At 35.0% G+C, this 25,700-nt stretch overlaps 10 protein-coding genes and 18 long non-coding RNA genes across 28 annotated transcripts; 17 read left to right on the top strand and 11 right to left on the bottom strand.

Annotated features, from left to right (window-relative positions):
- The first annotated feature begins 96 nt into the window (after positions 1 to 96).
- Positions 97 to 1,720, top strand: SPOM_SPNCRNA.686. Its single transcript, NR_151053.1, has one exon. It is a non-coding gene; the product is annotated as a non-coding RNA (long non-coding RNA).
- Positions 240 to 1,508, bottom strand: mta1 (S-methyl-5-thioadenosine phosphorylase). The gene is made up of 3 exons (NM_001018473.3): positions 1,378 to 1,508; positions 768 to 1,328; positions 240 to 668 (listed from the first exon to the last, which is right to left on the bottom strand). The coding sequence occupies exons 1-3, from the start codon at positions 1,477 to 1,479 to the stop codon at positions 408 to 410; spliced, it is 924 nt and encodes a 307-aa protein (NP_593076.1). The 5' UTR covers positions 1,480 to 1,508; the 3' UTR covers positions 240 to 407.
- Positions 1,703 to 1,974, bottom strand: SPOM_SPNCRNA.2346. The gene has a single exon (NR_191714.1). It is a non-coding gene; the product is annotated as a non-coding RNA (long non-coding RNA).
- On the top strand, positions 1,740 to 2,527 carry SPOM_SPNCRNA.2347. Its single transcript, NR_191715.1, has one exon. It is a non-coding gene; the product is annotated as a non-coding RNA (long non-coding RNA).
- On the bottom strand, positions 2,209 to 2,602 carry SPOM_SPNCRNA.2348. The gene has a single exon (NR_191716.1). It is a non-coding gene; the product is annotated as a non-coding RNA (long non-coding RNA).
- A 98-nt stretch (positions 2,603 to 2,700) lies between these two features.
- Positions 2,701 to 4,540, top strand: nmd3 (export adaptor Nmd3). Its single transcript, NM_001018474.3, has one exon. The coding sequence runs from the start codon at positions 2,803 to 2,805 to the stop codon at positions 4,297 to 4,299; it is 1,497 nt and encodes a 498-aa protein (NP_593077.1). The 5' UTR covers positions 2,701 to 2,802; the 3' UTR covers positions 4,300 to 4,540.
- On the bottom strand, positions 3,650 to 3,962 carry SPOM_SPNCRNA.2349. The gene has a single exon (NR_191717.1). It is a non-coding gene; the product is annotated as a non-coding RNA (long non-coding RNA).
- Positions 4,541 to 4,594: 54 nt separating the features above from the next.
- mot2 (CCR4-Not complex subunit Mot2) lies at positions 4,595 to 6,521 on the bottom strand. The gene is made up of 3 exons (NM_001018475.3): positions 6,267 to 6,521; positions 6,037 to 6,216; positions 4,595 to 5,948 (listed from the first exon to the last, which is right to left on the bottom strand). The coding sequence occupies exons 1-3, from the start codon at positions 6,317 to 6,319 to the stop codon at positions 4,712 to 4,714; spliced, it is 1,470 nt and encodes a 489-aa protein (NP_593078.1). The 5' UTR covers positions 6,320 to 6,521; the 3' UTR covers positions 4,595 to 4,711.
- SPOM_SPNCRNA.2350 lies at positions 5,068 to 5,571 on the top strand. Its single transcript, NR_191718.1, has one exon. It is a non-coding gene; the product is annotated as a non-coding RNA (long non-coding RNA).
- Positions 6,031 to 6,322, top strand: SPOM_SPNCRNA.2351. Its single transcript, NR_191719.1, has one exon. It is a non-coding gene; the product is annotated as a non-coding RNA (long non-coding RNA).
- SPOM_SPNCRNA.2352 lies at positions 6,492 to 6,894 on the top strand. Its single transcript, NR_191720.1, has one exon. It is a non-coding gene; the product is annotated as a non-coding RNA (long non-coding RNA).
- Positions 6,895 to 7,085: 191 nt separating this feature from the next.
- On the top strand, positions 7,086 to 8,700 carry cph1 (Clr6 histone deacetylase-associated PHD protein-1 Cph1). The gene has a single exon (NM_001018476.3). It carries the CDS (start codon positions 7,269 to 7,271, stop codon positions 8,481 to 8,483), a length of 1,215 nt encoding a protein of 404 aa, NP_593079.1. The 5' UTR covers positions 7,086 to 7,268; the 3' UTR covers positions 8,484 to 8,700.
- Positions 7,204 to 7,731, bottom strand: SPOM_SPNCRNA.687. The gene has a single exon (NR_151054.1). It is a non-coding gene; the product is annotated as a non-coding RNA (long non-coding RNA).
- A 112-nt stretch (positions 8,701 to 8,812) lies between the features above and the next one.
- SPOM_SPNCRNA.2353 lies at positions 8,813 to 11,615 on the top strand. Its single transcript, NR_191721.1, has one exon. It is a non-coding gene; the product is annotated as a non-coding RNA (long non-coding RNA).
- Positions 8,860 to 11,852, bottom strand: upf1 (ATP-dependent RNA helicase Upf1). The gene has a single exon (NM_001018477.3). The coding sequence runs from the start codon at positions 11,804 to 11,806 to the stop codon at positions 9,029 to 9,031; it is 2,778 nt and encodes a 925-aa protein (NP_593080.1). The 5' UTR covers positions 11,807 to 11,852; the 3' UTR covers positions 8,860 to 9,028.
- Positions 11,853 to 11,872: 20 nt separating this feature from the next.
- Positions 11,873 to 12,210, top strand: SPOM_SPNCRNA.2354. Its single transcript, NR_191722.1, has one exon. It is a non-coding gene; the product is annotated as a non-coding RNA (long non-coding RNA).
- Positions 12,211 to 12,295: 85 nt separating this feature from the next.
- Positions 12,296 to 15,931, bottom strand: SPOM_SPNCRNA.2355. The gene has a single exon (NR_191723.1). It is a non-coding gene; the product is annotated as a non-coding RNA (long non-coding RNA).
- Positions 12,382 to 15,441, top strand: pom2 (DYRK family protein kinase Pom2). The gene has a single exon (NM_001018478.3). It carries the CDS (start codon positions 12,715 to 12,717, stop codon positions 15,223 to 15,225), a length of 2,511 nt encoding a protein of 836 aa, NP_593081.2. The 5' UTR covers positions 12,382 to 12,714; the 3' UTR covers positions 15,226 to 15,441.
- Positions 15,644 to 19,913, top strand: urb2 (ribosome biogenesis protein Urb2). Its single transcript, NM_001018480.3, has 2 exons — positions 15,644 to 15,916; positions 15,975 to 19,913. Exons 1-2 carry the CDS (start codon positions 15,747 to 15,749, stop codon positions 19,759 to 19,761), a joined length of 3,957 nt encoding a protein of 1,318 aa, NP_593082.1. The 5' UTR covers positions 15,644 to 15,746; the 3' UTR covers positions 19,762 to 19,913.
- Positions 18,189 to 18,864, bottom strand: SPOM_SPNCRNA.2356. Its single transcript, NR_191724.1, has one exon. It is a non-coding gene; the product is annotated as a non-coding RNA (long non-coding RNA).
- Positions 19,162 to 21,873, bottom strand: vps45 (vacuolar sorting protein Vps45). Its single transcript, NM_001018481.3, has 4 exons — positions 21,535 to 21,873; positions 21,278 to 21,485; positions 19,911 to 21,191; positions 19,162 to 19,858 (listed from the first exon to the last, which is right to left on the bottom strand). The coding sequence occupies exons 1-4, from the start codon at positions 21,687 to 21,689 to the stop codon at positions 19,826 to 19,828; spliced, it is 1,677 nt and encodes a 558-aa protein (NP_593083.1). The 5' UTR covers positions 21,690 to 21,873; the 3' UTR covers positions 19,162 to 19,825.
- Positions 19,988 to 20,576, top strand: SPOM_SPNCRNA.2357. Its single transcript, NR_191725.1, has one exon. It is a non-coding gene; the product is annotated as a non-coding RNA (long non-coding RNA).
- Positions 20,685 to 21,114, top strand: SPOM_SPNCRNA.2358. The gene has a single exon (NR_191726.1). It is a non-coding gene; the product is annotated as a non-coding RNA (long non-coding RNA).
- SPOM_SPNCRNA.2359 lies at positions 21,309 to 21,851 on the top strand. Its single transcript, NR_191727.1, has one exon. It is a non-coding gene; the product is annotated as a non-coding RNA (long non-coding RNA).
- An 84-nt stretch (positions 21,874 to 21,957) lies between the features above and the next one.
- On the top strand, positions 21,958 to 23,209 carry rbm17 (G-patch type RNA-binding protein). The gene has a single exon (NM_001018482.3). It carries the CDS (start codon positions 22,170 to 22,172, stop codon positions 23,073 to 23,075), a length of 906 nt encoding a protein of 301 aa, NP_593084.1. The 5' UTR covers positions 21,958 to 22,169; the 3' UTR covers positions 23,076 to 23,209.
- alx1 (BRO1 domain-containing protein) lies at positions 23,107 to 25,650 on the bottom strand. Its single transcript, NM_001018483.3, has one exon. It carries the CDS (start codon positions 25,337 to 25,339, stop codon positions 23,234 to 23,236), a length of 2,106 nt encoding a protein of 701 aa, NP_593085.1. The 5' UTR covers positions 25,340 to 25,650; the 3' UTR covers positions 23,107 to 23,233.
- On the top strand, positions 23,254 to 23,860 carry SPOM_SPNCRNA.2360. The gene has a single exon (NR_191728.1). It is a non-coding gene; the product is annotated as a non-coding RNA (long non-coding RNA).
- SPOM_SPNCRNA.2361 lies at positions 23,989 to 24,429 on the top strand. The gene has a single exon (NR_191729.1). It is a non-coding gene; the product is annotated as a non-coding RNA (long non-coding RNA).
- Positions 25,651 to 25,700: the final 50 nt, after the last annotated feature.

Genomic DNA, 25,700 nt, shown 5'->3' on the forward strand with positions numbered 1-25,700 from the left:
TACGTAATTATCAATAAACATCCTGCACTCTGTATAGTAATTTAAAGGTAACATGGCGAATAATTAAATAAAATATTTCATATTTATGAAGGAAGTGTTGAATCATGCTGAAAATTAAGTATCCGTAAAAAATGTACTTTTGCATTTGCTTACTTTTGTATGAGATGAATGGGCATACTACTACATACCATATATCAAGCACACATGTCATACTTAGAACATTGTATTTTCCTAACGATATATAGGAAGTACTCATCATTCTCAAAAAGGAATTATCACTTTCCAATATAAAATTAACTAATCTAAGTGTTAGCAATGCAACAGTCCTGACCAGTCAATTAGCAAGCAATATAGCTAAGTCTACTCTTTTATAAAATTTCAAATGTTACTTCCCAAAGCTTTGCTCTTTAGTGCGGAATGGTAAGATTGGGAAAAAGAAATTGAAGTCGTCTAATTGCATCTGGGTTACGATGCTTGTGATTTGTTTGAATCCCATTTTGAACACTTTCTCGCAAGTTCCTTCCCAAAAATCCTTGCAAAAGTGGAGCTTCTAACTTTTTGACGGCTTCCAGTAAAAAGATTTTTGCATTATCTTTATTGTTACTGATATGTTCCATCACGGTTTCAACAGTAACAGGCTCCTCATTCATGCGCCAGCAATCATAATCCTATTTTTTGTTAAAATTCCTTCCTAATAATAAGTTCAAAGTACTTGTCTAAAAAGCATGGCTTTGATTTGAGAGGTACATTGAATGTTAAAAACTTACTGTAGCCATGCAAACCATTTGGTAGGCAATCTCAGCTTCGCGAGCTAGTTTGGCTTCGGGAATGACTGACATGTTGATAATACTGGCTCCCCAGCTTCTGTATAAATTGCTTTCTGCACGCGTACTAAATGCAGGACCCTCCATACACACGACAGTAAGATCATCTCCTTTGCGTTTGGTATGTAATTTAGAACCATTTTTTAAGTTGGAGCCGCATGAACTTAAAATTTCATACAAGTCTTGATCAAATGGATCACCAAACGAAACATGAGCTACACAACCAGATTCAAAAAAAGTGTTTGGACGAGCACAAAGGGTGCGATCAATAATCTGTGTAGGCAGAACAAAATCCTCCGGTGGAATATCCTCCCTCAAAGATCCAACAGCGCTGAACGAAACAATTGCCAAAACACCTAAACTTTTTAAAGCTGCGATATTTGCTCGAGATGGAACTTCTGTAGGTGTATAAATGTGACCGACACCATGTCTAGCCAAAAATGCAATCAAAAAACCAGAGGTTGTGCGGGCAATGGAAATTGGAGAAGCTGGATAACCCCATGGCTGAATAAAACGTTAGCAAATCCCAACTTCCAGTTAATCTTCATCATACCGTAATAGGATTGACACTTTCGACAATATCAAATCCTGGGAGGTCATAAAAACCGCTACCTCCAATTACTCCAAGAAGAATTGGCTCAGCTTGTTTGTTCATACTTTTTTCAATGAGGGAATGGATAAAGTGCTGAAAATGGGTAGCAAAACTACACCTTTAGGGCAGATGAAAATTTTTGCGAGTTGTCAATGTCAAGGAATAAAAGATTTTCAAGATATTTAAAAGAAAGTTATTTGTTATTTATACATTTTAATTATTTTTTTTTTTTTTTTTTTTTGTTGTAAAAAAAATTATTATTTATTTAGCTAGTCATTACAAAATAACGATTCTTTTTTTGATGAAGTAAATTTGTTTTCTTCTTTTTATCCAACTGCTATGTTTTTTACATTTTTTCTAATACTCAGGAGTGCTCTAGTGGTTTATAAATATAGGTACTTTAATTGAATACGAAAATATACCGATTAACAGTAATATTCAAAACTTCTGTTTTTGTATATCATTGAGCTTGTGTTAACTAGAGTACATATTTTACAAATGTTAAATTTATGTTTATTTTCCAAACCTGTTGTCTAAAATTTTAACTATAATGAGAAGTTTTCGAAGTATATGATACTTGCTTTTTTAATAAAAAACATTTTTTCCAATTATAGCAGAATAATAAATGCCTTGGCTTACTTTCTAGACTATTCTCAATAAAATGACTACTTAATTTAGTTAAACATATACAAAAACATCCGATATTTGTTTTCCTAAATGAAATACAAAAGTTTTTAAGATACAACCATATGATACAACAATGACAAACGTGGGATTACTTCTAATATTATAAAATCGTTTTGATAATTAAAATTGTTTTGGCCATGGCTTCAGCAATATATACTATGCATAGTATGATACATAACTTTCACTGTTCGATATTTTCTATAATCTGATGCTATGATTATTTTTAGAAATTAGCGTAAGACTCATAAGTTGCTTTGCTGTGTAAACTAGCTATAAAACTAAGAAACTCACGTTTCCTTGGATCAGTTGAAAGTTCAATCTTAATATAGTTATAATACTATTTAGTATTTTCCGATATTTTTGTAGCTAGCTTCATTATTTGTGGTAAGCATACTAGCATCATTTTCAGTAGATCTAAGTCACGAGGAACACTCGGCATAGTCTTTTGGATTTTTAAAAGCATTTTACCGATTCCTCATAGCTCTACTAATAACTATGTGCCCCTTATAAAATAAGGTGCTTTAGCAGAAAATGAAAAAATCTCGTTAAAGATTTACTGCGAATTTAATTACAGTAGGGAAAAAAATTACTTTCCTTAAGACTGTACATTTGAAGTTATCTTCTTCCAATTCAGTGCCAACAATTGTTAATTGAAACTCCCATATATTGGCCTTGCATTAAGGGTTTTCAGTAAAAATAATGGATATGGACAGTGGAAGTATGGGGGTTGCTTTTCAACCCTCAGAGCCTATTGCTTCAACAATCTTGTGTTGTGAATGTGGAGTTCCAACACCTCCTAATGCGGCTGCTATGTGTATGGATTGTATAAAAATGACAACGGACATCACTAGTGGTATTCCACGGGAAAGCACAGTTAACCATTGTCGTGAATGTGAACGATACATGCAACCACCTAATAACTGGATGATTGCACCATTGGAATCTAGAGAATTGATGGCTATTTGCTTAAAAAAGCTTCGAGGCTTGAATCAAGTACGCCTTGTAGATGCCAATTTTATCTGGACCGAACCACATTCCCGACGAATTAAAGTCAAATTAACGGTACAGAAAGAAGCCTTTACAAACACCATCTTGCAGCAAAGTTTTCAAGTTGAATTCTATGTTAATAATACACAATGTCCTGATTGTGCTAGAACTTACACTCCACATATATGGAAAGCAGTTTGTCAGGTTCGTCAAAAAGTGTTACATAAGAGAACGTTTTTGTATTTGGAGCAGATTATTTTAAAGCATAAAGCTCACATGAACACTGTAAATATTAAAGAAACTAAAGACGGAATTGATTTTTACTTTGGCCAGAGAGCACATGCGATTAAAATGGTTGAATTTTTAAGTGCTGTTGTTCCTATTCGCTACAAGGGCAGTGAAGAGCTCATTAGCGAAGATTTTAAATCCAATACCGCAAATTATAAATTTACTTATTCAATTGAAATTGTTCCTATCTGCAAAGACGATCTTGTATGTTTACCAAAAACGGTAGCAAAAGCCCATGGGAACATTGCTCAACTTGTGGTATGTACAAAAGTCGGACCTACGATCCGCTTTCTTGATCCGCTTACTTTACAAACCTGTGATATGCTTCCCTCAATTTATTGGCGTACCCCGTTCCCTGCACTTGCAGATATTCCCGAACTTACTGAGTTCATTGTTGCCGATGTCGATTTATTAGGCCCAACAAATGGAAAGTATGCCCTCGCCGATGTGGAATTGATTAAATCATCCGATGGGTCAACGCACTTAACACGCACCCATCTTGGTGGTATTCTAAATGCGGGCAATACCGTCCTTGCGTATCATTTAGCTGTTACCAATTTTAACAATGAAGTATATGATACTCTTCGTGAAGATTCTATTCCGGAAGTTGTAATTGTTAAGAAAACTTATCCTCAAACGAAAAAGAAGAATCGGAATTGGCGTCTCAAAACTATCGGAATGCAAAAAGCCGAGGATGTCAAGAAACAAGACATTGAACGTCAAGAACGTGATTATGAGTTATTCTTGCAGAACTTGGAGGAGGATCCTGAGCTTCGCCAAGGCGTCAACTTATACAAAGCACCAGTTAAGGCTATTGCCGTTGCAGATACTGATATGGATGAGGAGGATGAGGTTGATGAAGACATTCCTCAAATAAGCGTCGATGAGTTGTTAGATGACGTTGAGGCAATGCATATTTAAAAATGCTTTAGGTTACCAAACCTTTTTTAGTTTTTATTTTGTTCTTGAACCGTTTTGGATTGGGTTATCAGATGGGATTGGTTATTCACGTACTTTAATTTTAGAAGTTTTATTTAAACAAAGCTTTCTTCCACATTTTTTTTAGAAATTAGTGATTCGTTTTAATGAGTTGAGGACAAATCGACTTTAAATGGCTTTTAAAAGTAAATAAAACTTTCGTAAGATGATATGACTTACTAAGATAACTAGATCAGTATGTGCTATGTATGAGGTGGTAAAATTATAAGTAAAGAATAGGCTTTTTTTACCATTTTTAGTCAATCTACTATATGAGGAACCCATAGAGAATTTATCTTTAAAATTTTTTAATAATATTTATGTAAATACTACAAAACTTAAATGAAAAAGAAGACTAACTTTGGAAACCAGGAGGAGGCATTACAGGGTTGCCGTTATTAATTCCTAGAGAAGTAGGAGGTTGATTCTCGGCGCTTTTTTCCTGTTCAGGGACAACCTCCTTGTCAATAACAGAACGCGCGTTGAATACAAACAACGGAGGAAGATTCTGAATCATTTCGATTTGCTTTTTATCAAATTCAGTTCCTTCCGTGCTAAAATTGATTTTACTCAACGATGAAACCAAGTCATTAATTGCTTTGTTAAGCCACTTTGTAGTGTTTTCTTCTTCCGAGGGTAATTTCGCAGCTTTCAGTTTTTGGATTTTAGGTATTGAAGTCTGGGTTGATGAGGATTTCAGTGCATCTAAAGGTTGCTGATTAACAGCGGCACGTAATCGTTCTTGTAATACGCTTGGAGATAATTTTGCCCAAGCAGCAGTTGGTGGAAGAGCAGAACTCTCTTCGTGATGAAGAATAGTTGTTGCATGTCCAGGAACGACGTTTACAGAAGCAGCAGAAGAATAAGGGGCAGGAACGCTGGTAGCAGTGTTATTAGTGGATAAGGAAGGTGTCATTGACACTTGTGGATGAACATGATCAACTGTTGTAATATGCTGATTTTGTGCAGCTGGACTACTATTAGCCTCTTCTAACGGTGTTTTCGTAACAGGAAGTAGAGGTGTTTTGAATGGAAGAGAAGGAGAAGGAGAATGAGTAGCACCATTTACCACATTAGGTTTAGTGGAAAGAGGACGGGTATGTTGAAGAGATGCCAAGTCTTCTTTAGTATAACTATCCACCTCGTCACCGGGTTCATGTAAATACATGCAAGAAGGATTGGGGCATTGCTGATTCCGTAAATAAGAAGTGCAATATTTAGTGGTACCATAAGATGCGCGAAGATGTCGCCCATCACTTACGCTGCCATCAATTGCAGCAATCGCTCGTGCAGCATCTTCTTTTCTTTGGTATGTAATATAAACTCCAACATGACCATTTGCAGAATTTGCAGCAGCCTTCTTATTTATTGCAATTTTAATAATCTTTCCGTATTGACCAAAGTATTCAGGTCCCTTCAGAACGTTGATATTCTCCTCATTTGCAACTTTGGGAGAAAGGCCGTTTACATAGGCAAGGTTCTTTTGTACAACACGAATATTTGCAAGATGCTTCCTGTTTGAAAGCTCGACTTCCTTCCTCTCTTTCTCGCGTTTCTTCCTCTCGTTTTTTCGATGTAAGTCCATCTTCCATCTAAAAACATTAGCGACATGTTTAAAAATAAAAGTGAATTTAAACAAGATTATGCTTAAACAAGAATTCTATAATCTGAATTACATACTCCTCTGCCGTGACAGGCCGCCATTGAACATTTTCTTCAGTGTACAGACGGCGACATGCAGGACAACGGCCATTTAGATCTTCTTTGATATGGTGCCAGCAAAATCTACAAACTCTGTATCCGCATTGGCATGGTTTGAAGTTTTTATCAGAGATATCAATTTCTTCCATACATAGAGGACTGTTGCAATTGTCAGTTAATTTTGATACTAATCGGCTAGTAAAACATACCAACACATGTCATCCTCATCTTCTGAAGAATATATCTCTTGCGTTTTTAACATTTTGTGTGAAATATGTCAAATCTCCGTCACAGTGCTCTCCAAATCGATACTGTTTAAGGTCGCTCGTTATACAATACAGAGGAAGTCTTCAAATATCTTAAATCAAATCTTTGATTTTAATTTAATTTAGTTAATTCCCTTAATATTCATTAGACTTCAAACAAATATTTTTTAAAGGGCAAACCGAGTTGTGGTTGGTTATAAGTTTACTTACAACTTAGTGTAAAAGAAGGAGGCAATGACTAGGTGAGAGGTTGGATTTGAACAGTATATACCACACGAAAAATAGCAATTAATAGACATGAATTAAGAAATTTGAGAAAATTCTTATTCCAAAGGTTTTTGGAATTGTGTTTGAACAACAAAAAGTACCCTTAAAAGTTTCACCGTCTATAATTTCATCTTGATAATTAATTGCAGTAAACGTTTGTAAACGAATGTATTATATATACAACTTTTTCACGTTGTGGTCAAATTCTTTAGTTATTTCATCTTCTAAGTAATTAGTGAATATATTGAATTGACGAAAAAACGATGAACAACATAATAAGAGGCATAAAGTGCTTCTCTACTTAATTTACGCTCCATGTTCCATCAAATGGATAATAGTTTTTAACAAAATGTTCAAATATTTTACATATAGAAGGGAATTTATTCTTATGATAATCATTTATACTAAATGCTCCTCTCGAAAATCAGATATCTTTAAGTAGTTTTCTAAGTCTAATTGCAACGACGTTTGGCGTTCAAAGACTTGTTGTAACTTAGCATCTTCATAACAGCGTTGCTTCACTATAATATACTTACAACCTCGACCATTGTTCTTTTTTACGATAACCATTAATTTTACCTTTAATATTCCTTAAAACATTAAGGATAGTATTGATATTTCTAAGTGCTAACCGTCGCGTATTACATGTTGCTTTGCTCATAGCATGGGAAGTATCTAATGGCATCCTCTATAAACAATTCATCTCAACCTACAGTACCTTCAATTTCTAATAATAGTCATGGCGACTCTTTCGTAAATGAAGGTCCCCCTTCTAATTTTAAAAATAATTCTTTAACATCATCAACTCACTCTTCAACTGACCATGTAAATGTCTTGCCAATTAGCCAAGACAAAGAGATGGATATAAGTTCTCCAGTGAAAAAACAAAAAGCTAGTTATTCGAATAAATCTCCAAATAAAGCACCTATTCAAAAAAGCCGGGGTAGTTCCCTAAAAAGTCATCTCGAAACCGAATCTCAACAAACTCCTGTAAAGCGACGGAGACGAAAAGCGACTATACGCAACGTCGACTATTGTAGTGCATGCGGAGGAAGAGGTCTTTTTATTTGTTGCGAGGGATGTCCTTGCAGTTTCCATCTTTCATGCTTGGAACCTCCCTTGACTCCTGAAAATATTCCAGAAGGATCTTGGTTTTGTGTGACTTGCTCAATCAAATCGCATCACCCTCCTAAGCACCCTCTTAGTATATGGTCCCAGCTTTACGATTGGATTGATTCTCAGAATCCCTCGCAGTACCGATTGCCCGACGACCTTGTGCATTATTTCCATGGAATATCTCGTGGGGATACAGGTGCTTATAAGGAAACTGAAGGAGAAATGGATACTGACGAGTTTTCTGCTTTGCCGACTGGCTCCTCTATCACTAATCTAGCTTACTGTGGTTATTGCTCTAAGCCATCAATGGGTGCTTGTTGGGTCTATGGTTGCCAGCTGTGTGACACCTTCTATCATAAAAATTGTAAAGAGCATGCTAAAAAATGCTCTCATGACTCCATTGGAAAAAAAGGTATGAGAGTACCAAAAAACGCCGTGGTGATAAGGACGCCCTTGGTGTTGGATACAACTTCTAATACTCTTAATCCTAAAGTCATGATTTCAGGATGGCAATTTCTTATGGGAGAGTTTCCAAGTGATGAACTTCTCTATTTCCCAAGATTACCCGTGAGTTGTCTCTACAAAGTTTCAGAAGACGGTCTCATCAAAGATTTTTTGTACGCGATTGGCATAGAAGCTAAAAAGTTTAATAATGAAAGGAAAAAACGAGAGTTAGAGGTTATTCCTCCAGACGTAAAAAGCGCACTACTTCCTGCGAGAACGCACCCAAACCTACCTATTGCACTACGCACTTTATTCAATAAGGCACGCACTTGAATTTTTACGATATTTTTACATTTTGTATAAAATCAGACTACGTTAATCTAATCTGTCGTGTTCAAATCGTCAGAAAAGGTTGTTTTCTGTTATTTTTTTGCTAATGTTGTATTTATAAAACCTCTTAGAACTGGCTATCTGTTGTAATTGGCTTATTTTACATTACTTTTCTCCATTAAGGCTTTTAAAAAATTTTCGTTATGCAATTAATCATTGCAAATCCTTCCTAATAGGGCAAAAGTTCTATTTTATACTAACAACTTCTCAATACTTAAATTTTATACGCGTATTGTACCGTGTGAGTATATATAAGTATATATAAGTATATATAAGTATATATGAGTAAGATGCATTTACTAGACAAAGAGGAATAAAATAAAAGAAAGTGATAAGGAAAGGTTCTATTACTAAAGTCTATTTAACAGCCATATCAATGGTTTAAAACGCTTACAGACCAAACGGTCCATAAAACTTGAACACCAAAAATATCAACAAATAAAAGATATGTTGGCATTCGTAATTACAAGTAAGCAAATACTTATTAACTAGAACCTAGTAGGTTCGTCGAACTTGCTTTCATCATCACCAACCTGACTTCTAAAGTCTTCAAAGTCGGTAGCGTTGCTTTCTCTTCGTTTGTATTGAGCAAAGACATTCCATTCTTCAAGATACGAGGAAGAGTATAAGTTCGGAAGATTAGAAAACGAAGGTAACATGGCAGAACCGGCATTCTGTATAGGAGATAGTGATCTTTGTACATTGAGGTCTCTTTTAAATTTTTGAGGTTTCTGAGGAGGAGTAAGGGTTAAGGAAAACTTTTGTAAGCTGTTCAAAGTGCCTTCAACTAAATATCCTTTTTCCTTGCAATGGAGGACAAAATGATACCATAAAGCATGTTTAGCAAGGACTTTTGGATTACCGAGAACAATTACACCATACTTTGCTCGAGTCAATGCAACGTTCAACCTTCTTGGATCGTTAACAAAACCAATACCTTGGTGTTCACTAGAACGTACACACGACAAAATAATGAAGTCCTTTTCTCTTCCTTGGAACGCATCCACCGATGCTACTTCAACAGCTTTATAAAGATCCTTCTGCATTGATCCGTTATTTTGCATGTACTGAACAATATAGGAACGCTGACCATCATATGGAGTAACAATACCAATTTGCTCAGGAAGCACGTTGCTTCTTAAAAATGTGGTAACAATTTTTTCACACGTTGAGGCTTCCGTTCTGTTTAAAAATGATGTACCGCTAGCCGACAGCTCTTCCTGACCGAAATTTGCATAAAACATTAATGGCGAATCAGGTTGTATCCATGGAAAATCAACATGTCTAGCAATACGCTCAGAAGTAGTGACACCATTTTGAAGAGTACCTTCATAAAAAGTGTTCGATGGAAATTCTGAAAGACAGGGATGCATACGATATTGCACAACTAATCTGAAAGGAGAGTTTCCTAATATAATCAGTCGCTCAAAAAGTGATTGGGAAAGGCTAGCTAATGCAACCTTTTTATTCATAACAACCGGTCCCAGTTGTTGGTGATCACCAACAAGTACTACTTGTTTGGCGCCTAAAACTAAAGGAATCATGCATTCAGGTTCTGAAGCCTGTGTAGCTTCGTCAATAAGTACTGAACGAAATTTGTACTTGGAAATCCTTCTATCACCAGCACCAACACAAGTACAACAAATGACATGAGCCGCACGTAATAGTTCTTTTTCGGCAGCAGCAACCAAAATACGCAGTTTTTTTTCATCCTGAATAGATAATTCGTTATTTTCACTTCGTAGCTTCAATAAACGTTGTAACTCTGGATTAAACTTATAGTTTTTAATTTGCTCATGAAGAGATAAAAAGGAAACCGATGATTCTATGTCTTCTCTAGACTTTGCGGCAACTCGAACGACACGAAGTCCTGTACGATGTATTTTTTCAGCAAGTTGGTCAACAGCAACATTCGAAGGTGCACAAACTAATACGGGAGAATGGGATTTACGCTTGCGTGATTGCATCGTGGCCAGGTGATAGACTACAGATGCTGAGGTGACAGTTTTTCCAGTACCTGGCGGCCCTTGAATTAACGAGAGTGGCTTACTTAATACTGCACGAACAGCTTCGCTCTGACTAGCATTCAATTTTGGCAGATTAGGCACCGATAAATCAGACGGTAATTTTGGTTTCAGGAAGGAAGGAGGGATATCGTGTCCTAGCAATTTATGATACAAAAAGCTTGAAAGACGTGATCCGTCTGTAGCAAATAACCTCAAAGCAGTCTGCATTCGATCAAATGAAGTAGATTTCCAAACATAATCGACGGAAAAATTATGAGTACATTCGATAGGTACTTTATCTGAACGCTTCAGTTCTAAACCTACCTCATCTGAAACGTTGTTAGGAATTTTAATAACATATCCTGTGGAGCTCCAGGGTGCTCTTAGTTCTCCTTCATATGTAAGCTTCATTTCATCTCCTATGGCCAACCGAATTTCACCAGATTCAAGTTTGGGAAGGAGAAACCAAGCAGTATATCGTTTATTGATAGCTTGATCCCACCGAACCACAACATCTTTTTGAGTCTGCGATTCTTTGAGTCGTTTATCATAGTCAGCCTCCGCTTGAATGAGCGGAGAAAGAACTGCTTGATACGCGTGAGCATCTTTATATCGAAGTTCTACTGAAGGTAATGAATCATCCTCAATGGGCTTATCCAAGTCTTCGAGGTTAGCATTAGGGTCTTTACGCCAAAGTTCTTCAAGCCTAACCATTTGCTGTGAAGTGATTGGGATTGCAAGCTTTTGTTCCTCTTCGGATGGAGGAGTTATCAACCATGGAAGAAACTGACGATCTGAAATAATGGGTTGCCATTGAGTCAAGTCCCAGTTCATATCCTTAGCTATGCTAGCTCTAGCACAAGGTTGTCGGCATAATAAAACAACCACTGTCTTAGCTTTTGCTGGTATAAATCCTAATAGAAACACATTTCTCGTTCCACAATTATAACACTCAAGTACTGTGTCTGAAAGAGAAGAATGGCTATGTAAAGCAACCTGCTTATGTCGAGCACGAACTAGGTGACTAATGATATGCGAAGCTCCAGATTTCCCTCTTACATTACAAAACCATTTATTACAATGCAAACATTTCAATATAGAATTTGGATTCTTTATGTGGCAATAGGCACAGTGTTCTTCAGAATATTGTTTTTCGACTAATAATTCTTCAAATTGATGCTCTAGTCCATTTTCAGAAGTCATATTTTTTGAACTAACTAAAGATGAAATATCATTATTAGGTTGTAGCCCTAAAGACATGGAAAGACAACTTGATATGTTATTAAGCCGTCAATTTGCAAAGTGTAAATAATTGTAACACATTTTTAGAAAGAAAGGTTAGTCATTTAGTGAGGTTTAATGAGTTAAAATGTGCTGCTAGGAAGCTCCCTAAAACGTAAACAAAAAACGCCGTTAATGGGAAAAACTAACAATAGCAAGACTCATTTACTTGTAAGATATTATATCTATTCAGGGTAGATAAATTTTGTCAGTTTCGAGATGATCATTTACGTTCTTGAAACAGCTGGTCGTACTATAGATTACTAAATAAGGTAGAGCACTGTAGTATTGTGACACAAATCGGTGCTCACTATTGGAATTAAACAAAATTATATAAACGGTTGCTGAGACCATGTAAACAATCATATTGAAGACTATTAATTTTTTGACTAACAGTTGTCGAAAAGTAATAAACAGATATTTTTAACTTAATATCGGACTCTATACAAATTTATTAACATGAGAGTTGTATCTACTCGCTCTGGAAGTTAGCATACCAAGTGTACCGTTACCCATTTTGAACTTTTCAAGGAGTGTGTTACTTCCACCTATACAACAACTGCCCGTGTGAAACTATCCAAATTGAAATAATTTTAAGAATTTCAGGCCTCTTAATTGTCTGAACTTCTTGGAGTTTATGTGGTGCTTAGCGGCAAACTCTTCATGAACTGAAGAGGCTTCAAAGAGGGGACTTCGAATGCTGCGTTTAACAAGTTGATTTACTTGTAAGTATTTGTTCTCCAAATCCGGGTTTAATTCCTTCTTTTAAAATTATTTTTCGTTTCACAACATTTCATTTTTCCCCACCCTGGTTTAAGCAGCTAGTGCCTTTAATTATTTGATTTTTCTACTTTCTTTACGTTAATCAACTTCGACAACAATTATAAATGGTGGGGTTAATAAGTACAAGCGAAACGCTGCCTAAACAGGAGAGTAAAAGTTCCTCAGCCCCAGTGTCTAATTTCCTTTCTCCTAATAATCTGACTGAACAGACATGCAGTCCTCTAAGAGCTCATTCTACTTTTAAAGAGCCCGTATTTCTGTTATCGCAACGCCAATATTCACACAATAGCAAAATACTTACAGAATTAATAAATAGTGTGAAAAGGCCTAACAAGCCCGATCAAAATGAAGAAAAATCGGCTGTTGGAATAGAAGAGAAGTCCTTTAAAGATGAACACTTGGCACAGAAAAAAGGATTGCATCATTTTGCAGATCTAAAAGAAATCTTTCTGAATAAAAATTTGAGTACTTTGGATGGTTTACAAGATGCATCGCTTCATGACAACATACAGAGTGGAAAATTAGACAACCCAGTTATATCTCAAAACCGTCGCATTGTACTAGAAAAGCTTGCTAATCCCAATTCCAGCAAAGAATATGAAACCATCCCTACAGTCGAAAACCGACATCCACTCAACAAATTAAGCAAGACAAAAACTTTAGCTTACGAAGAAACTATTAATCAGCTAGATGAAACCCCAGGAGGAACGAATTATCCCATGAACAAAAAAAAAACATTATCTTCTGAAACTAACAAATATGAATATCCACAACAATCGAAATTCCATGAATGTTCTCAATTTGCTTCACCACGGTCTTCTATAGTAAATGGACCCAGAACCCTCGGAAAAAATTCTAAAAGAGCTGATGATACTGCAAGAATGGCTTCGCGAATGAAACCATCCAATTTTAATAATAATATTCAGAGCAGTTCATACGGACATGCATCACAATCTACGAAATTAACGTCCCAAAGAGACAATGATCATCAAAAAGATCTCAACTTTAGTCCATATAAAAGTATTCCTTTAAATAATAGGCCTTATTCTCCTATGTCAGAAATTGTTGGTTTTTCTGGTTCTACAACTCCTCTGGACACTTATGGTAACAGACCAAGTGGTAAGAAGTTTAACAAAAATTCGAAATTTCGCCCTCCAGGTTCAACAATTTCTAGTTATTCATCCGCTTCTACGTTACGTAGACTTCCGAGGGCTCCCGGTTCAAAAGTTCATGCAGAAAGACAAAATTCAACATTCAATTCAGGGATTTCTCTAAGAGCTTTAAGGAAAGAAATGGGTAATACAGCTCCTGTTTCTAGCAATCAGTTATTGAAAGATGCAGATTTGGTTATGGAAAATTTGAGTACTAGGAACACCGAAAAAGTCTTGCGTGAAGTCAATATTCTTAAACGGCTTCGTGAAAGTTGTGTAGCTATTACTGCTAAATCCTACGACACTCTTGATGAACGGAAAATTCGAAGTTTGACAACCTTTGAATACTTAGAAATCAAAAACTTTCAGAAAATTTATTTTACTGGCTCTGAAAATTGTCAAAAGCTGAGCAAACAAATCCCTCTCGACGAATGCAATGAAGCTTTATTTGATGATGATAATGGAGATTACAAAGCTATTCAAGGTGATCATTTGCTTTATCGCTATGAAATTATTGATACCGTGGGAAAAGGGAGCTTTGGTCAAGTACTGAAGTGCATCGATCACAAACGCGGTCAAGTTGTCGCTATAAAGGTTATTAAAAATCGTCAAAAGTTTCACGGACAGACTTTAGTAGAAGTCGGCATTTTAAAGCGACTTTGTGAAGCTGACCCCGCCGACAAAAACAACGTTATTCGATACCTATCTCATTTTGATTTTAGGGGTCATTTGTGTATTGTTACTGAATTATTGGGTAGCAATCTTTTTGATGTTATCCGTGAAAACAATTACAAAGGACTGCCTCTTATTGTTGTTAAGAGTTTTGCTCTTCAAGGACTTCAAGCTTTAAGGCTATTGCAAGGGCAAAACATTATACATTGTGACCTTAAACCAGAAAATCTCCTTCTTTCACATCCTCTTAAAGCAAGAATTAAACTAATTGACTTCGGAAGCAGTTGTTTTTATAACGAAAAGGTTTACACTTACTTGCAGTCTCGATTTTATCGAGCTCCAGAAATAATATTAGGTTTAGAGTATGGAAAAGAGATTGATATTTGGAGCTTCGGCTGCATTTTAGCAGAACTTTTTACTGGTGTTCCTCTTTTCCCAGGGGGTAATGAAACTGAACAATTAGGTTATATTATGGAAGTATTGGGCCCTCCTCCAATGGCATTGATTAGGAATTCAACAAGGTCGAAGGCTTATTTTGACTCGGAAGGAAAACCACATCCAATTACGGATAGTCATAATCGGTTACTAGTTCCATCTACTAGAACATTTAGTCAGCTTCTAAACACAAAGCAGGCTTCTTTCCTTGATTTTCTTTCAAAATGTTTGAAATGGGATCCAAAAGATAGGATTACTGTTGATTCAGCACTTCAACATGAGTTTATATTGGGAAAAACATCTCAAAAACCCATGGTATCAAAGGGTTCACATCCCTTACCAGACCTCCCAGTTTAAGTATCAATGTTTATTTATTAATAAAAGAGAAGAAATTTATAGGTTTTTTATTTAATTTCAGCTCTTTTCGTCGTTTGCAATTACAATTTTTTGTGTATGCGATGCGGTAGGAATTACTTTTGTTTACCCACTCTATAGAGAGCAGTCAAAGGTTTCATTTCAATCATAATAATATTTATGGTAACATGTTAGTATGGAAAAGTATCAAACTTACAGCGATTAAACTGAGTGATTTAGGGAAACTTCAAATGAAACTTAGTAAATTTTACTTAATATGTGGTCAAATTTTCACATGCTATTTACACAAAAAAAAAGGAGCAATAAATAGTTGTAAACTTTATTGTAAATGTAATTCCGCAAATGTTAAGAGTTTGTTTCTCCTTTATTATAATTTGAATTTTTTTTTTTTTTTCTTTTCAGTTAACACCACCACCACCACGCGTGGACTTGGCAAGTGGTCGACCGATATTTGATTAAACCTGTTATAAGGGAATATTATCTCTATAGCGTTCCTCGTCAGTATGAGTTTACAAACGCTAACAAAGCGCATACGCGATAAAAATGGTAGTCGAGAAGACCAAATCGATCTAGCAAACAAACTTTTTCGTGGAGAAGTCGATGTATATTTTCCCAATAAAGAAGAATTTATAATTAATTTTCTTCTTGATAGGTTGAAAGAAAATTCTAATTTGTATGTCGTTGAATACGCATATTTTTATTATTTCAGTTAATGTATTAACAAGTATTAGAACATGTGTTAACATTGGTTATTGGCAGCTTTTCTTAAATATATGGAAATCAGATAAATTATCCGGCTCGTTTCGAGTGAGCGCTATTCGCAGGCAATCGCTTTATCCTATAATTTTAAATGCGTTTGAATATCTAATCAAGGAGTTTAAAAAGGATGTTTTTTTAAAAATATCTGACGTCTTTGTATGCGTCTACTCTAATTTGAACATACTATATATTTCAAGATCCTTTCCTGACCAAATATCTCTTTTATTTTCCCGATATTGTTACTTAATTGCATCAAAAATAGATGATTTGTTGGACAGCCATCCAAACGAAGTTTTTAAAGAAACTCTAATTTGTGTGATTCAGTCTGCTGTGCATAGTCAAGCTAGCTCGACAAAAGCACAAACTCAATTTTTGCATCAAACATTAGGCTCGATATTAGCTTTGCTTTGTAAAACTCAAAAAGGGGATCCTTACTTTTCATTTTTAAATGCAGTTTTGATGAAATGCGTTTTAACGCAACATACTTTAGATGTGCTATTGCTAACAAAAAAAGACTCAAGCATGACTTTATGTTCACTTCTGAATGCTATTTCATTTGAACCTATCAACTTAAAAGCGATTCCTTTGTTTTTCATTATTTGCGCAGATTCTATAAACTTTCATTTATCATCAGTTGAAAAAAGCATATCACAACAGAAGGCTTCAGAATTGATGTATAAATTGTTTTCAGAGCATATCGCTTTTCTTTTAAGCTTGAAAAACTTACCGGAGGAAGCAACCTTAGATTGCATGCTTTCAATTTGCCAAGTTTTTGAAAACGATAATTTGCATAGAGGACATTCAGACGAGTATACCTTCGCTATGCTTGAGCAACTATTAGAACTTTCAGTAAAGACTTTGCGACAAAACACTTGCTGGTCAACATCATGGGAAATGCTTTCATCATTACTTGCTATTGATTTTGATGTGCTACTTCCCCATTCTAAAATTCTATGGGAATGTATCAAATCTGTGTCTCATCAAGATGATATACATGCTTTAAAATTTTTAAAAAGGTGGGTAAGAGCATCAGCTAAAGCTAGAATTCTTGATTCGTTTTGTATTGATTGGCATCTAAATGTTCAAACCATGAGTGAGCGTTCAATCCTTACAAATCGTGATTTCATTACAAGTTTCTCAGCTGTTGCTGAAGTATCATTGTCGCAGATCTCTATTAAAAAGCTTGTAACTTGGTTAATGTCTTCAGAATCTATAATGTCTGAAAACAGTAATCGTTTTGTTGTCTACTATTCGTTATGTAAAAGCTTAAAAAGAGAAAGCTACCCAGCGCATTTGGTTCCCAATTTTGAGCTTTTTACCCGCTCTATCTTTAACGCTTCACTCAAAAACTTTAACATCTTAGATGAAAGATCACAAGCATTATTGTGTATGTGCCAAATATCACATGTGCAATTCTTTAGTTCAGACATGTCTATATCAGCTTCAGTTGGGATGAAAACATTATTTGAAGATCTGATGGCGGAAAAAAGTCGTGGTCTGTCTAGTACTGTTTGGAGTTTGCAACTTCTGTTATGTTATCTTGAACAATGTTTACGTTTGAACACCCTTCATGAAGATACCACATTCCCTATGCGTGTGGTAAATTATGCTTTGGAATACTCATCAAAAGCTTTAGACAAATTCGCAGAGAATTCCCATCTTATCTTGCTGGATATGGTTGATGTCGGAAAGCCTGATCTGGTGCTAACTTTACTATGCAGATGGTTACATATGGTACATTTGTATTCTTCTCGCACTTCAATTACATCTTGGATCTATTCTATTGCGTCCAAGTTCTATTTTATTGATTCCTTGAATTTAGAGACGAAGGATAGTGTTTTAGAAAGTAATTGGGAAAGGTTCATCAGTAGTACTGAGACATATGAACTTGACAGTATACGAGATAGCCTTATTGATTGTTTAATAAGGTTGCTTTGTTATTCCTCAAATAACGCGATTGACCCAGTATCGGCGCCTGGAAATCTTGATTTTGATAATTCAGCTGAATTATGTTCATCATTGACTCGTTTTACTCCCAAAAATATAGATTTCGTTTTAAAAAGTTTGATACATATTCCTATCCATTCTATAACTAAAAATCAGAGGACACGCCTCTTAAATCTTTTAATAATCCATGAGAAATTATTATCTGATAAAGATAATTCGGCACACATTTCTTTACGAAAGATAATCTATACTCTAATGAAAACTCCCTGCTCTTCTGGCTTCTACCGTGATCCTAAAATTATCATAGATCTCATGCAATTCGGTAAAACAGATTTATCGTTTCATAAAGTACATGTATTGATAATGAGATCTTGGATTCAACATCTTGATGAGGGAAATAAAAGCGAAGTTATACTAAAATTACTTCAGCTGATTTTAGCTGATTTTCGAGAGCTACCTTTGGAAACCATTACATTAATTTTCAATGCCTTAGTGGACTCTTTACCTACTTCAAAGCATATTAAAAATTCCAACGATATATTGTCTAGCGTTTTTACGATTAACGACATGTTGATTGATGAAATGACAGCTTATCTTTCTAAGAAAGAAAGTTTATGCAGTGGTACTTTCTCATGCCTTTTAGCCTGTTGCAATTCTGTGTTAAGGACTCAAAACTTAACTAGCGAATCATTGAATAAGTTACACATACTAAAAGTGGGTATTGAGGAGAAAGCGATATCTTTGAAATTAAACGAATTGCCTTTTTTGGAGAATTGGATTTTGTTCCAGTGTCTTTTAAGTTTTGGTGGTGATGACTTTTTAAAAGTTGTGGCTTACATGGTGTACTATCGGCGTACGGTAGGAGAAATGAGTTTCAGAGTATCAGATTTTGAACTTGCGTTATCTAGGCTTTCTACTAATGATGCAGATTATGCTATTTTGAATATTTTAAATTTGCTTACGTCTAATGAATGTGACGAATTTGATTATTCTGTCCTTATGAAAGTTGTGGGTGTTTTTGCAAATTACTCTGACTGTTTCCAGCGTAATAGACACCTGGTGCATATGGTATTGTTGTGCTGCACGCATGTTTTCTACAATCAAACTTTAAAGCCCGCTACTTTAATAGACTCTGCTCTAGATGTTTTTCTGTGTTTCGTTCAAAAGACCTCTAAGTTTATTTCTTTAGACTCTTTCAATACTATACTTACGGCTTTATCTACAATTCTTAATTTAAAAGAACTAGAGTGCGAACCTAAAGATCATGCAAATTTAATCTTAAAAATTATTCAAATTTTAAATGGTCTCCTATTTAATCATCGATCTTATATGTCAGGACGTTTTCATGTATTTTACAGCATTTTGAAAAGCTTGTTATATAGTATGGTTCAACATGACAGTGAAATGAAAAAAATCAAAGGGATCGCTCTCATGAATTTCTATAAACCAAAAAAAGTTCCCATTCATGTTGTTCAGTCTTTTTGTAGACTACTTACAACGTGGATGAATCCGAATCTTATGCATGACTCAAACAAGAAAAATTCTTCGCTTACGGACGCCGAAAGATTATTCGTAAAAGCTACGACCAAGCATTTTGTTTTTCTTTTGACCGACTTTATGTCCGCCCAAACTGTTTATCAAATCGATATACAAGTCAAAGAACTTTTAACAAACTGCTTTTACAATGTTTATGAAAATCTTTCAAATCACGAAAAGCAAATGGCTTTGGTCGCAATGAACGCTCCAAGCAAATCTCTTTATCAAAAATTCGTTAACGATTACTTAATATTTGCTAAGTGGAATGAAGCATAAAAACCTTAAGAAAAATGCTTGATAGCTATAAAAGTTTTGTTTTGGAAAAATTCTGCGTTTTGTTTTATTTTATTCTGGTTGACATATACATAATATCCTAAATGGTTAGTGGTTATATAATTAATAAGAAATTTTTGAAGTTGACTTACATCAATGTAAGCGGTAGAATTAAGAATTGTTGTACCCGCAAGAATTATACGTACACCAGGTTGAGTAGCATTAAATTCCGAAACAAAATGAGCTTCCTCATACGTTGCACCCCCTACTATAACCACAATAATGTCTTGAGGCTTTTCATTAGACGTTTGAGCTCTTGTTTCAGAGTTCAGAAAAGGGTGTGTGGTTTCCTTGAGTCTTCCTTGAATCAGGTCCAACAGAATTGATTTCAAAAAAGGATTATGCTGAATGTACACATTTTCAACACCTCTTAAACCCTTTAAACCACTACGGGCACGCGAAAAAAGGTTGGATGGTGGAAATACATCACCTTGGCGAAATGAATATCCAGCCACATGCAATAAAGTAGGAATGACAGAAACTTTCAGTGGATTGACACCTCCAGCTATGAGCATTTGTTGGAGTGCCGAAACCTTAGCAGGATCGATTCTTTCAAAACGAAGGGAGTATAATGCCGCAAGACGTAACTTCGTATTTTCAGATATATTTGAAAACAAGAGTCGTTGTATATCATTGAAATCGGTGGATTGAGGTTCATTACATACCAGAGATTGTTCAACTTCACCAACTTCTAACAAGTTCTCTCGCTGAACCACCTGCGAAATTTCGCTTACGAGAGAAACATGTTTACTTACGTTTCCAGATAACCTCCTGTATTCAGGATACGCTTCTAAAAATTGTTTCATATCCGCAATGCTTTCAATTTCGCTAGCTTTTTTTGTAGATTTGGTTTGCAAGTGTGAAACATAATCCTTTATTTTAACGCCTAAATCACCAAAGTTGTCAAACCTAGTTTCTTTATAAAAGGGATCCAATGTCGGATTTAAAACAATTTCAGTTGATTTTTCATTATCAGACGTTGAGTTCGAAAAACTAACTCTTCCATTATCAATCCCAAATAATTCATGAACCATGGCTTGATAAGTCCACTGGGTTAAAAGAGGAGTAATAGGGTCGTTTTTACGATCAAGTAAAAGAAGTATTGGTGCAGTGTCAGGCTTTCGAAAATTAAATAATTGAGATTCATGCTGAATTGTATAACTGACTTCTTCAGCAAGCTTAAGGCACAATAAACTATTGTTATCGTATCGAATAACAGGCTTTTTCTTTAAAGATAGTAAAAGAGAAATAATGCCTTGATGAGTTCTATGAAAAGCACCATCTTGCCAATTGTCTGGTGAATCTTCAATGATATGGGGGATGTTGAAGGAAGCAAGATCATTGTTTACCACTAAATAGTCTAAAAAAAATTCCTAAAATACGTGTTAGAGATTGTTAAGCGTTTTGTAAATCTCCATAACATTGACTTATAAGCAATGTGTAAAACGTAGTTGCTTACTTGAATACTTTTAACAGCCTCAAAGTCGTCGGACTCCGCCAACCGTTCGAGAAAACTCTTGGGAATGACATTTGTAAAATATAAGTGATATTCAGCGTATTTAGGATCTCGTAGCTCTTCGCATAAAAGACGAAGGGTAGTTGGAGTAGGACGTAAGAAAGCCACACACTTGAGATGTCTCAACTTTTCACGTTTATTACCGAGTAAGCTAAAGTCAACATTAGCATAAGTATTAGAAAAACAACTATTAACTGTACACTGTTAAATAAATCTGCTGCTCCAGCAAATTTGATTGGGTTATACATGAAGATACAATTTTTGTGGTGTCCTCTTCAAGCAACAGAATTTTCAAATCCGAGACTTCCTGAAATATACGCTTAAAGTAAGATTGGGAAGCTGATACTAAATCCATGAATTTTATGCAATTGACTTAAATTCGTATAAAGGTGATACCAAGTGACCACAAATTTACGAACGTGTTCAAATAGGAAGACTACAGGGAGTCAGGCTAACTCTTGATTATGAAAAATGTTGAAGAATAGCCAACACTGGAATTAGAAGGAATAGTTAAACGGTTCAAAGATAAGTTCAAGTTTAAAAGTGTTGCAATGTAAGCGCTTTGATGGTGTATAGTAATTAGTTTCAGTAACCTCACCACCACTTAGGTAATTTGTTAAACTGTCCACAACTCCACAATTAATCAATGCATATATAAGGTAATTTAAATTTTTGAAGAATAGCCTGCTTCCTTAGTCTATCGATGTCAATATCTAATTTAACTACTCCTTAAAAAGTGCCTTGGAATTAAAGCAGCTGGAACACTGTAACCTACTTTCATAGCCTAGCTTGAAATTCTGTTATTGCTAAACATTGTATTTGAGTCACAAACAAAATGGGCTTTATGCTTTATGAAGGAATTGACTCAAAATCAATTGAAGAAATAACCGAAGAAAGTGAGAAAACTAAAACTGACTTACAAAAAGCTAACACACCTAATAAAACCGAAGCCGTTCATTCGTTAAACAACACATGTTCAGAACAAAACAGTGGTACAAAAGATTACCTTAATAGCTTACAGTTTCTGCCATCAAATTTCCGACCGAAAACCCACAAAAAGAAAAAAAGTGTTTCGAGTTATCTATCTTCTACAATCCAGAAGAATGCAAACGAAAACATTCCTCATGTGCAATGTCGAAATGATTCACAATCTACTGTTACTACCAGAAATCCAACTCCCTTTAAAATTGAAGTGGGGATTTATCCAAGTAAGCCGAATAATTTAAATAAAGAACCTCCTGCATCAACTGTTCATTCAGATAATCTTGGGGATGCAGTTGAACACGAATGGGTGGAGCTATATGACCCTTTATTCCCAACCAGCTATTCAGTTTTTAAAGAATCTGATTATGCAAATTTGTGTGAAACAAATTGGAGTCATTATGTTAATCAAGTTCCCTCATTGTCAATTGAGGCAAAACTTTCCAACATTGTAAATGCCTCAAAATCCGGAATTGGACCTCCTCCTAGCCTATTAAGTCATGCAACTTTAGCACGGCCGTCTGAGTCAATGGTTTTATCAAACAATATTGCTGCGGAAGATCTAGATTTTTTTAAGAAATCACCCCCAGTTCCTGCTATATCTAAAAAGGAAAATGTAGCGTTAAAAATGCTTCAACGGTGTGGATGGAAAGAAGGTCAAGGTCTTGGTCAGCACAATCAAGGCATTATTAATCCACTCCATGTAGAAATCTCGGGTTTCGTTACAGAAACTAAGCACTCTAAAATTAATGATAAATGAGGAGAATCTTAATGTTAATTTTTTTATCAACGTGTAATTGTATATTTTATTAGTTAAATTAACGGGGCTTAATGAAAATGAAATTTCTTAATCAACTTTTAAAGATAAAATTTGAACATGTATGCGGATTTAATACTATATGATCACATATGATAATCCTATTTTTTTGACGATTTAAACTTGATTTTATGGATTTCAGGATTGAAAGCATTGGAGGAAGAATGCTGCAATTTAATTTTGTTAAGCCGATTTTCGTTTTCATACCTGTTTTCATATTGACTATAACGTTCCTCTGCTCGACAAATAATATTGTATAGCTCACGAGCTATTTCTGTTTCATTGCGTACTGTTTGTAATAAAAATTTATACTTTTTCTCAGTTTCTTGTGAGAATGAAAGAATTTTTGAAATTTCAGAACACTCTGCCTGTACTTTGAAAGAATTTAGGTAGCTTTTCAGTTTTTCAACATTCTGGATTATAATTTCTTGCCTTTCCCTTTGTCGTCTAAAATTCCACTTGGCATCAACAGCTTCTCTAAAGCATTTTAAAAGTGAATGAATGTCGGTGTGATTTGAGTACATGGAGATGTTAAAATAATCATTACTCCCTAATTTTTTTAACATATTTCTCTCGTCTTTAAGCAAATCCCACTGTGCCAAGTAAGAGTTTGCTTGCAATAATAATTGATCTGTATTGGGATTTTTTTTCTCAGCCAAGTTTGACAAAATTCTTTCAGACTGGGCAGATAACTCAAAGATGTCCTTGCCAAAGGCACTGATATCTTTTTGAATGGTATCCTTTGCGTTTTGAGAATTTTCAACATTGACTTTTAAAAGTGATACTTCCTCATGTAACTTTATAACATCGCTGTAAAATCCTTTTTCTTTCATGTTTTGGGAAGACTTTACCGAATTTATTATTTCGTCTAACGCTTGACAACAATGTCGATATGTGCCATTAACTTTATCAATTAAACAATCAAGAGAAGATGCTTCGGACCTTAAAAACTCAAGCCCCCCTAAATTTTTTATTTCAGTAAAATTTTCCATTACTTTATTTGAAGTTTCAGTTATATACCTATTGTCATTGACGGACTTTATCTCTTCCATAAGAGCAAAAAGCTTTTCTGTACCTTCTTTAGTTAAGCAATCAATACTCTTCACAGCAGCATCCAAAATATTTTTTTCATGTTCTTCAATTAGATCCATAAACTCTTTGTCCAAACATGTCGAAAAATATGGATAAGCAGCCGTTTTATCCGTCAAAACATCTGGTGTTATCGATTGAACCATAGTAACTGTATCCAATAAAGGAAATGAGCCTACTGGTATTTCGGGTTGTAAATGAATAAAATCATTGTCCCTCTCATTTCTTTTTAATTCAAACTGTAAAGAGCTTTCAAGTTTTTCAAGTTTTTCATAAACTTTCACATTAAATCCAAAATCGAACCTGGTTTTCAAAGCTTCCTTGCAATGTAACAGAGAAAGCCTCAAGTATGAAATGTTTTCTCCATATTTGTTTAGGGAGTAACTTGTTCGCGAAATAATCTGATAAGTAATAGTCTGGTAAAAAAGTTTTTGAATGTAAGTCCAATGAACGAATATACTCGGTGCCCCAGTTGCATTTTTAAATAATTTATATGCATCTTCGTATAAGAGGAAGACTTTTGCCAGAATCTTTACAATGATAGATTCACTGGTCGTGTCATTTGAGTTAGCCTTGCTAAAAATACAAGTTTGAGCCTCAGCAAGGCAATAAATCTCCCAAGCTTTCAGTAAGTTTTCATTGAAGTCTAAAGATTTAGTGTATATATAGAAATCATTTATATATCGAAAACAGCCAGCAGAAAGCTGAAAATATTGACATGCCTGTACTAAATTAGGAGGTTTTTCATTACAAAGGGAAATTGCCGTCGTATGATAAGTGCATGCTAATCGATATATCAAGCAAGCATGCTCAAATATTAGATTTTCAAAAGATTCTCTCTCGTTTGAAGAACTAGACAATGTCCACACAAATGGTGCTACGCATTCTGATAAATGCTTTTGTTCTAAAACACACAACAACTGGTGGTAAGTTTGAAAGGAGCTCAACGAATTTATTGAAGGATGCGACAAACATAATTGACTTCGCAAAGCTTTAAAGGTCTTCAAATCATTTTCATATGTGAATGATTTGAAGCAAGACAATCTTTTCAATTCATTAAACAGAGGGTCACAACTCCAATGAAAAGTGTTTTTTGTTGGTATATTTAAAAATTCCATTGCTAATAATGTTTGAATAAGTGTCTGGTTATTTTACAAACCAAGAATCTTGTCACGAAGTGCTAGAGCAATTGCCAAACACGCGTCTTTAAAAAGGAATAACCTTAGTATAATATCGTTCACAAAGCGATTGTTGCAGGTTATCACCCAAAAGAATACTTTATTAGGACAACTGGTATATCAAATGTTGACGATAGCGAACAAAAAAAAATACCCCGTAAAAATGCAGTCAAACTTATTCCTTTAGAATTGTTAGTGATGAAATGTAATTTATCGTGCGATAGAGAAAAATATTGAGGATGGTTATTAGTAGCTAAATGTAATGTACCTCTAGGTACTTAATGCCATCATTAAGCCATTG

The sequence above is a fragment of the Schizosaccharomyces pombe genome (assembly GCF_000002945.2).
Source record: "Schizosaccharomyces pombe strain 972h- genome assembly, chromosome: I".
Taxonomy (NCBI): Eukaryota; Fungi; Ascomycota; class Schizosaccharomycetes; order Schizosaccharomycetales; family Schizosaccharomycetaceae; genus Schizosaccharomyces; species Schizosaccharomyces pombe.

Coding starts and splice junctions, on each gene's coding strand:
- urb2 (NM_001018480.3), top strand. CDS start 15,747: ATGAGTTTACAAACGCTAACAAAGCGCATACGCGATAAAAATGGTAGT. Junction 15,917..15,974: donor TTGAAAGAAAATTCTAATTT/GTATGTCGTTGA, acceptor AACAAGTATTAG/AACATGTGTTAACATTGGTT.
- upf1 (NM_001018477.3), bottom strand. CDS start 11,806: ATGTCTTTAGGGCTACAACCTAATAATGATATTTCATCTTTAGTTAGT.
- nmd3 (NM_001018474.3), top strand. CDS start 2,803: ATGGATATGGACAGTGGAAGTATGGGGGTTGCTTTTCAACCCTCAGAG.
- cph1 (NM_001018476.3), top strand. CDS start 7,269: ATGGCATCCTCTATAAACAATTCATCTCAACCTACAGTACCTTCAATT.
- alx1 (NM_001018483.3), bottom strand. CDS start 25,339: ATGGAATTTTTAAATATACCAACAAAAAACACTTTTCATTGGAGTTGT.
- vps45 (NM_001018481.3), bottom strand. CDS start 21,689: ATGGATTTAGTATCAGCTTCCCAATCTTACTTTAAGCGTATATTTCAG. Junction 21,486..21,534: donor CAGCAGATTTATTTAACAGT/GTACAGTTAATA, acceptor TGTTGACTTTAG/CTTACTCGGTAATAAACGTG. Junction 21,192..21,277: donor AGGCTGTTAAAAGTATTCAA/GTAAGCAACTAC, acceptor CACGTATTTTAG/GAATTTTTTTTAGACTATTT.
- mta1 (NM_001018473.3), bottom strand. CDS start 1,479: ATGAACAAACAAGCTGAGCCAATTCTTCTTGGAGTAATTGGAGGTAGC. Junction 1,329..1,377: donor AAAGTGTCAATCCTATTACG/GTATGATGAAGA, acceptor CGTTTTATTCAG/CCATGGGGTTATCCAGCTTC. Junction 669..767: donor AAATGGTTTGCATGGCTACA/GTAAGTTTTTAA, acceptor AACAAAAAATAG/GATTATGATTGCTGGCGCAT.
- mot2 (NM_001018475.3), bottom strand. CDS start 6,319: ATGTTAAAAACGCAAGAGATATATTCTTCAGAAGATGAGGATGACATG. Junction 6,217..6,266: donor GATGAGGATGACATGTGTTG/GTATGTTTTACT, acceptor CAATTGCAACAG/TCCTCTATGTATGGAAGAAA. Junction 5,949..6,036: donor CGGCCTGTCACGGCAGAGGA/GTATGTAATTCA, acceptor TAATGTTTTTAG/ATGGAAGATGGACTTACATC.
- rbm17 (NM_001018482.3), top strand. CDS start 22,170: ATGGGCTTTATGCTTTATGAAGGAATTGACTCAAAATCAATTGAAGAA.
- pom2 (NM_001018478.3), top strand. CDS start 12,715: ATGGTGGGGTTAATAAGTACAAGCGAAACGCTGCCTAAACAGGAGAGT.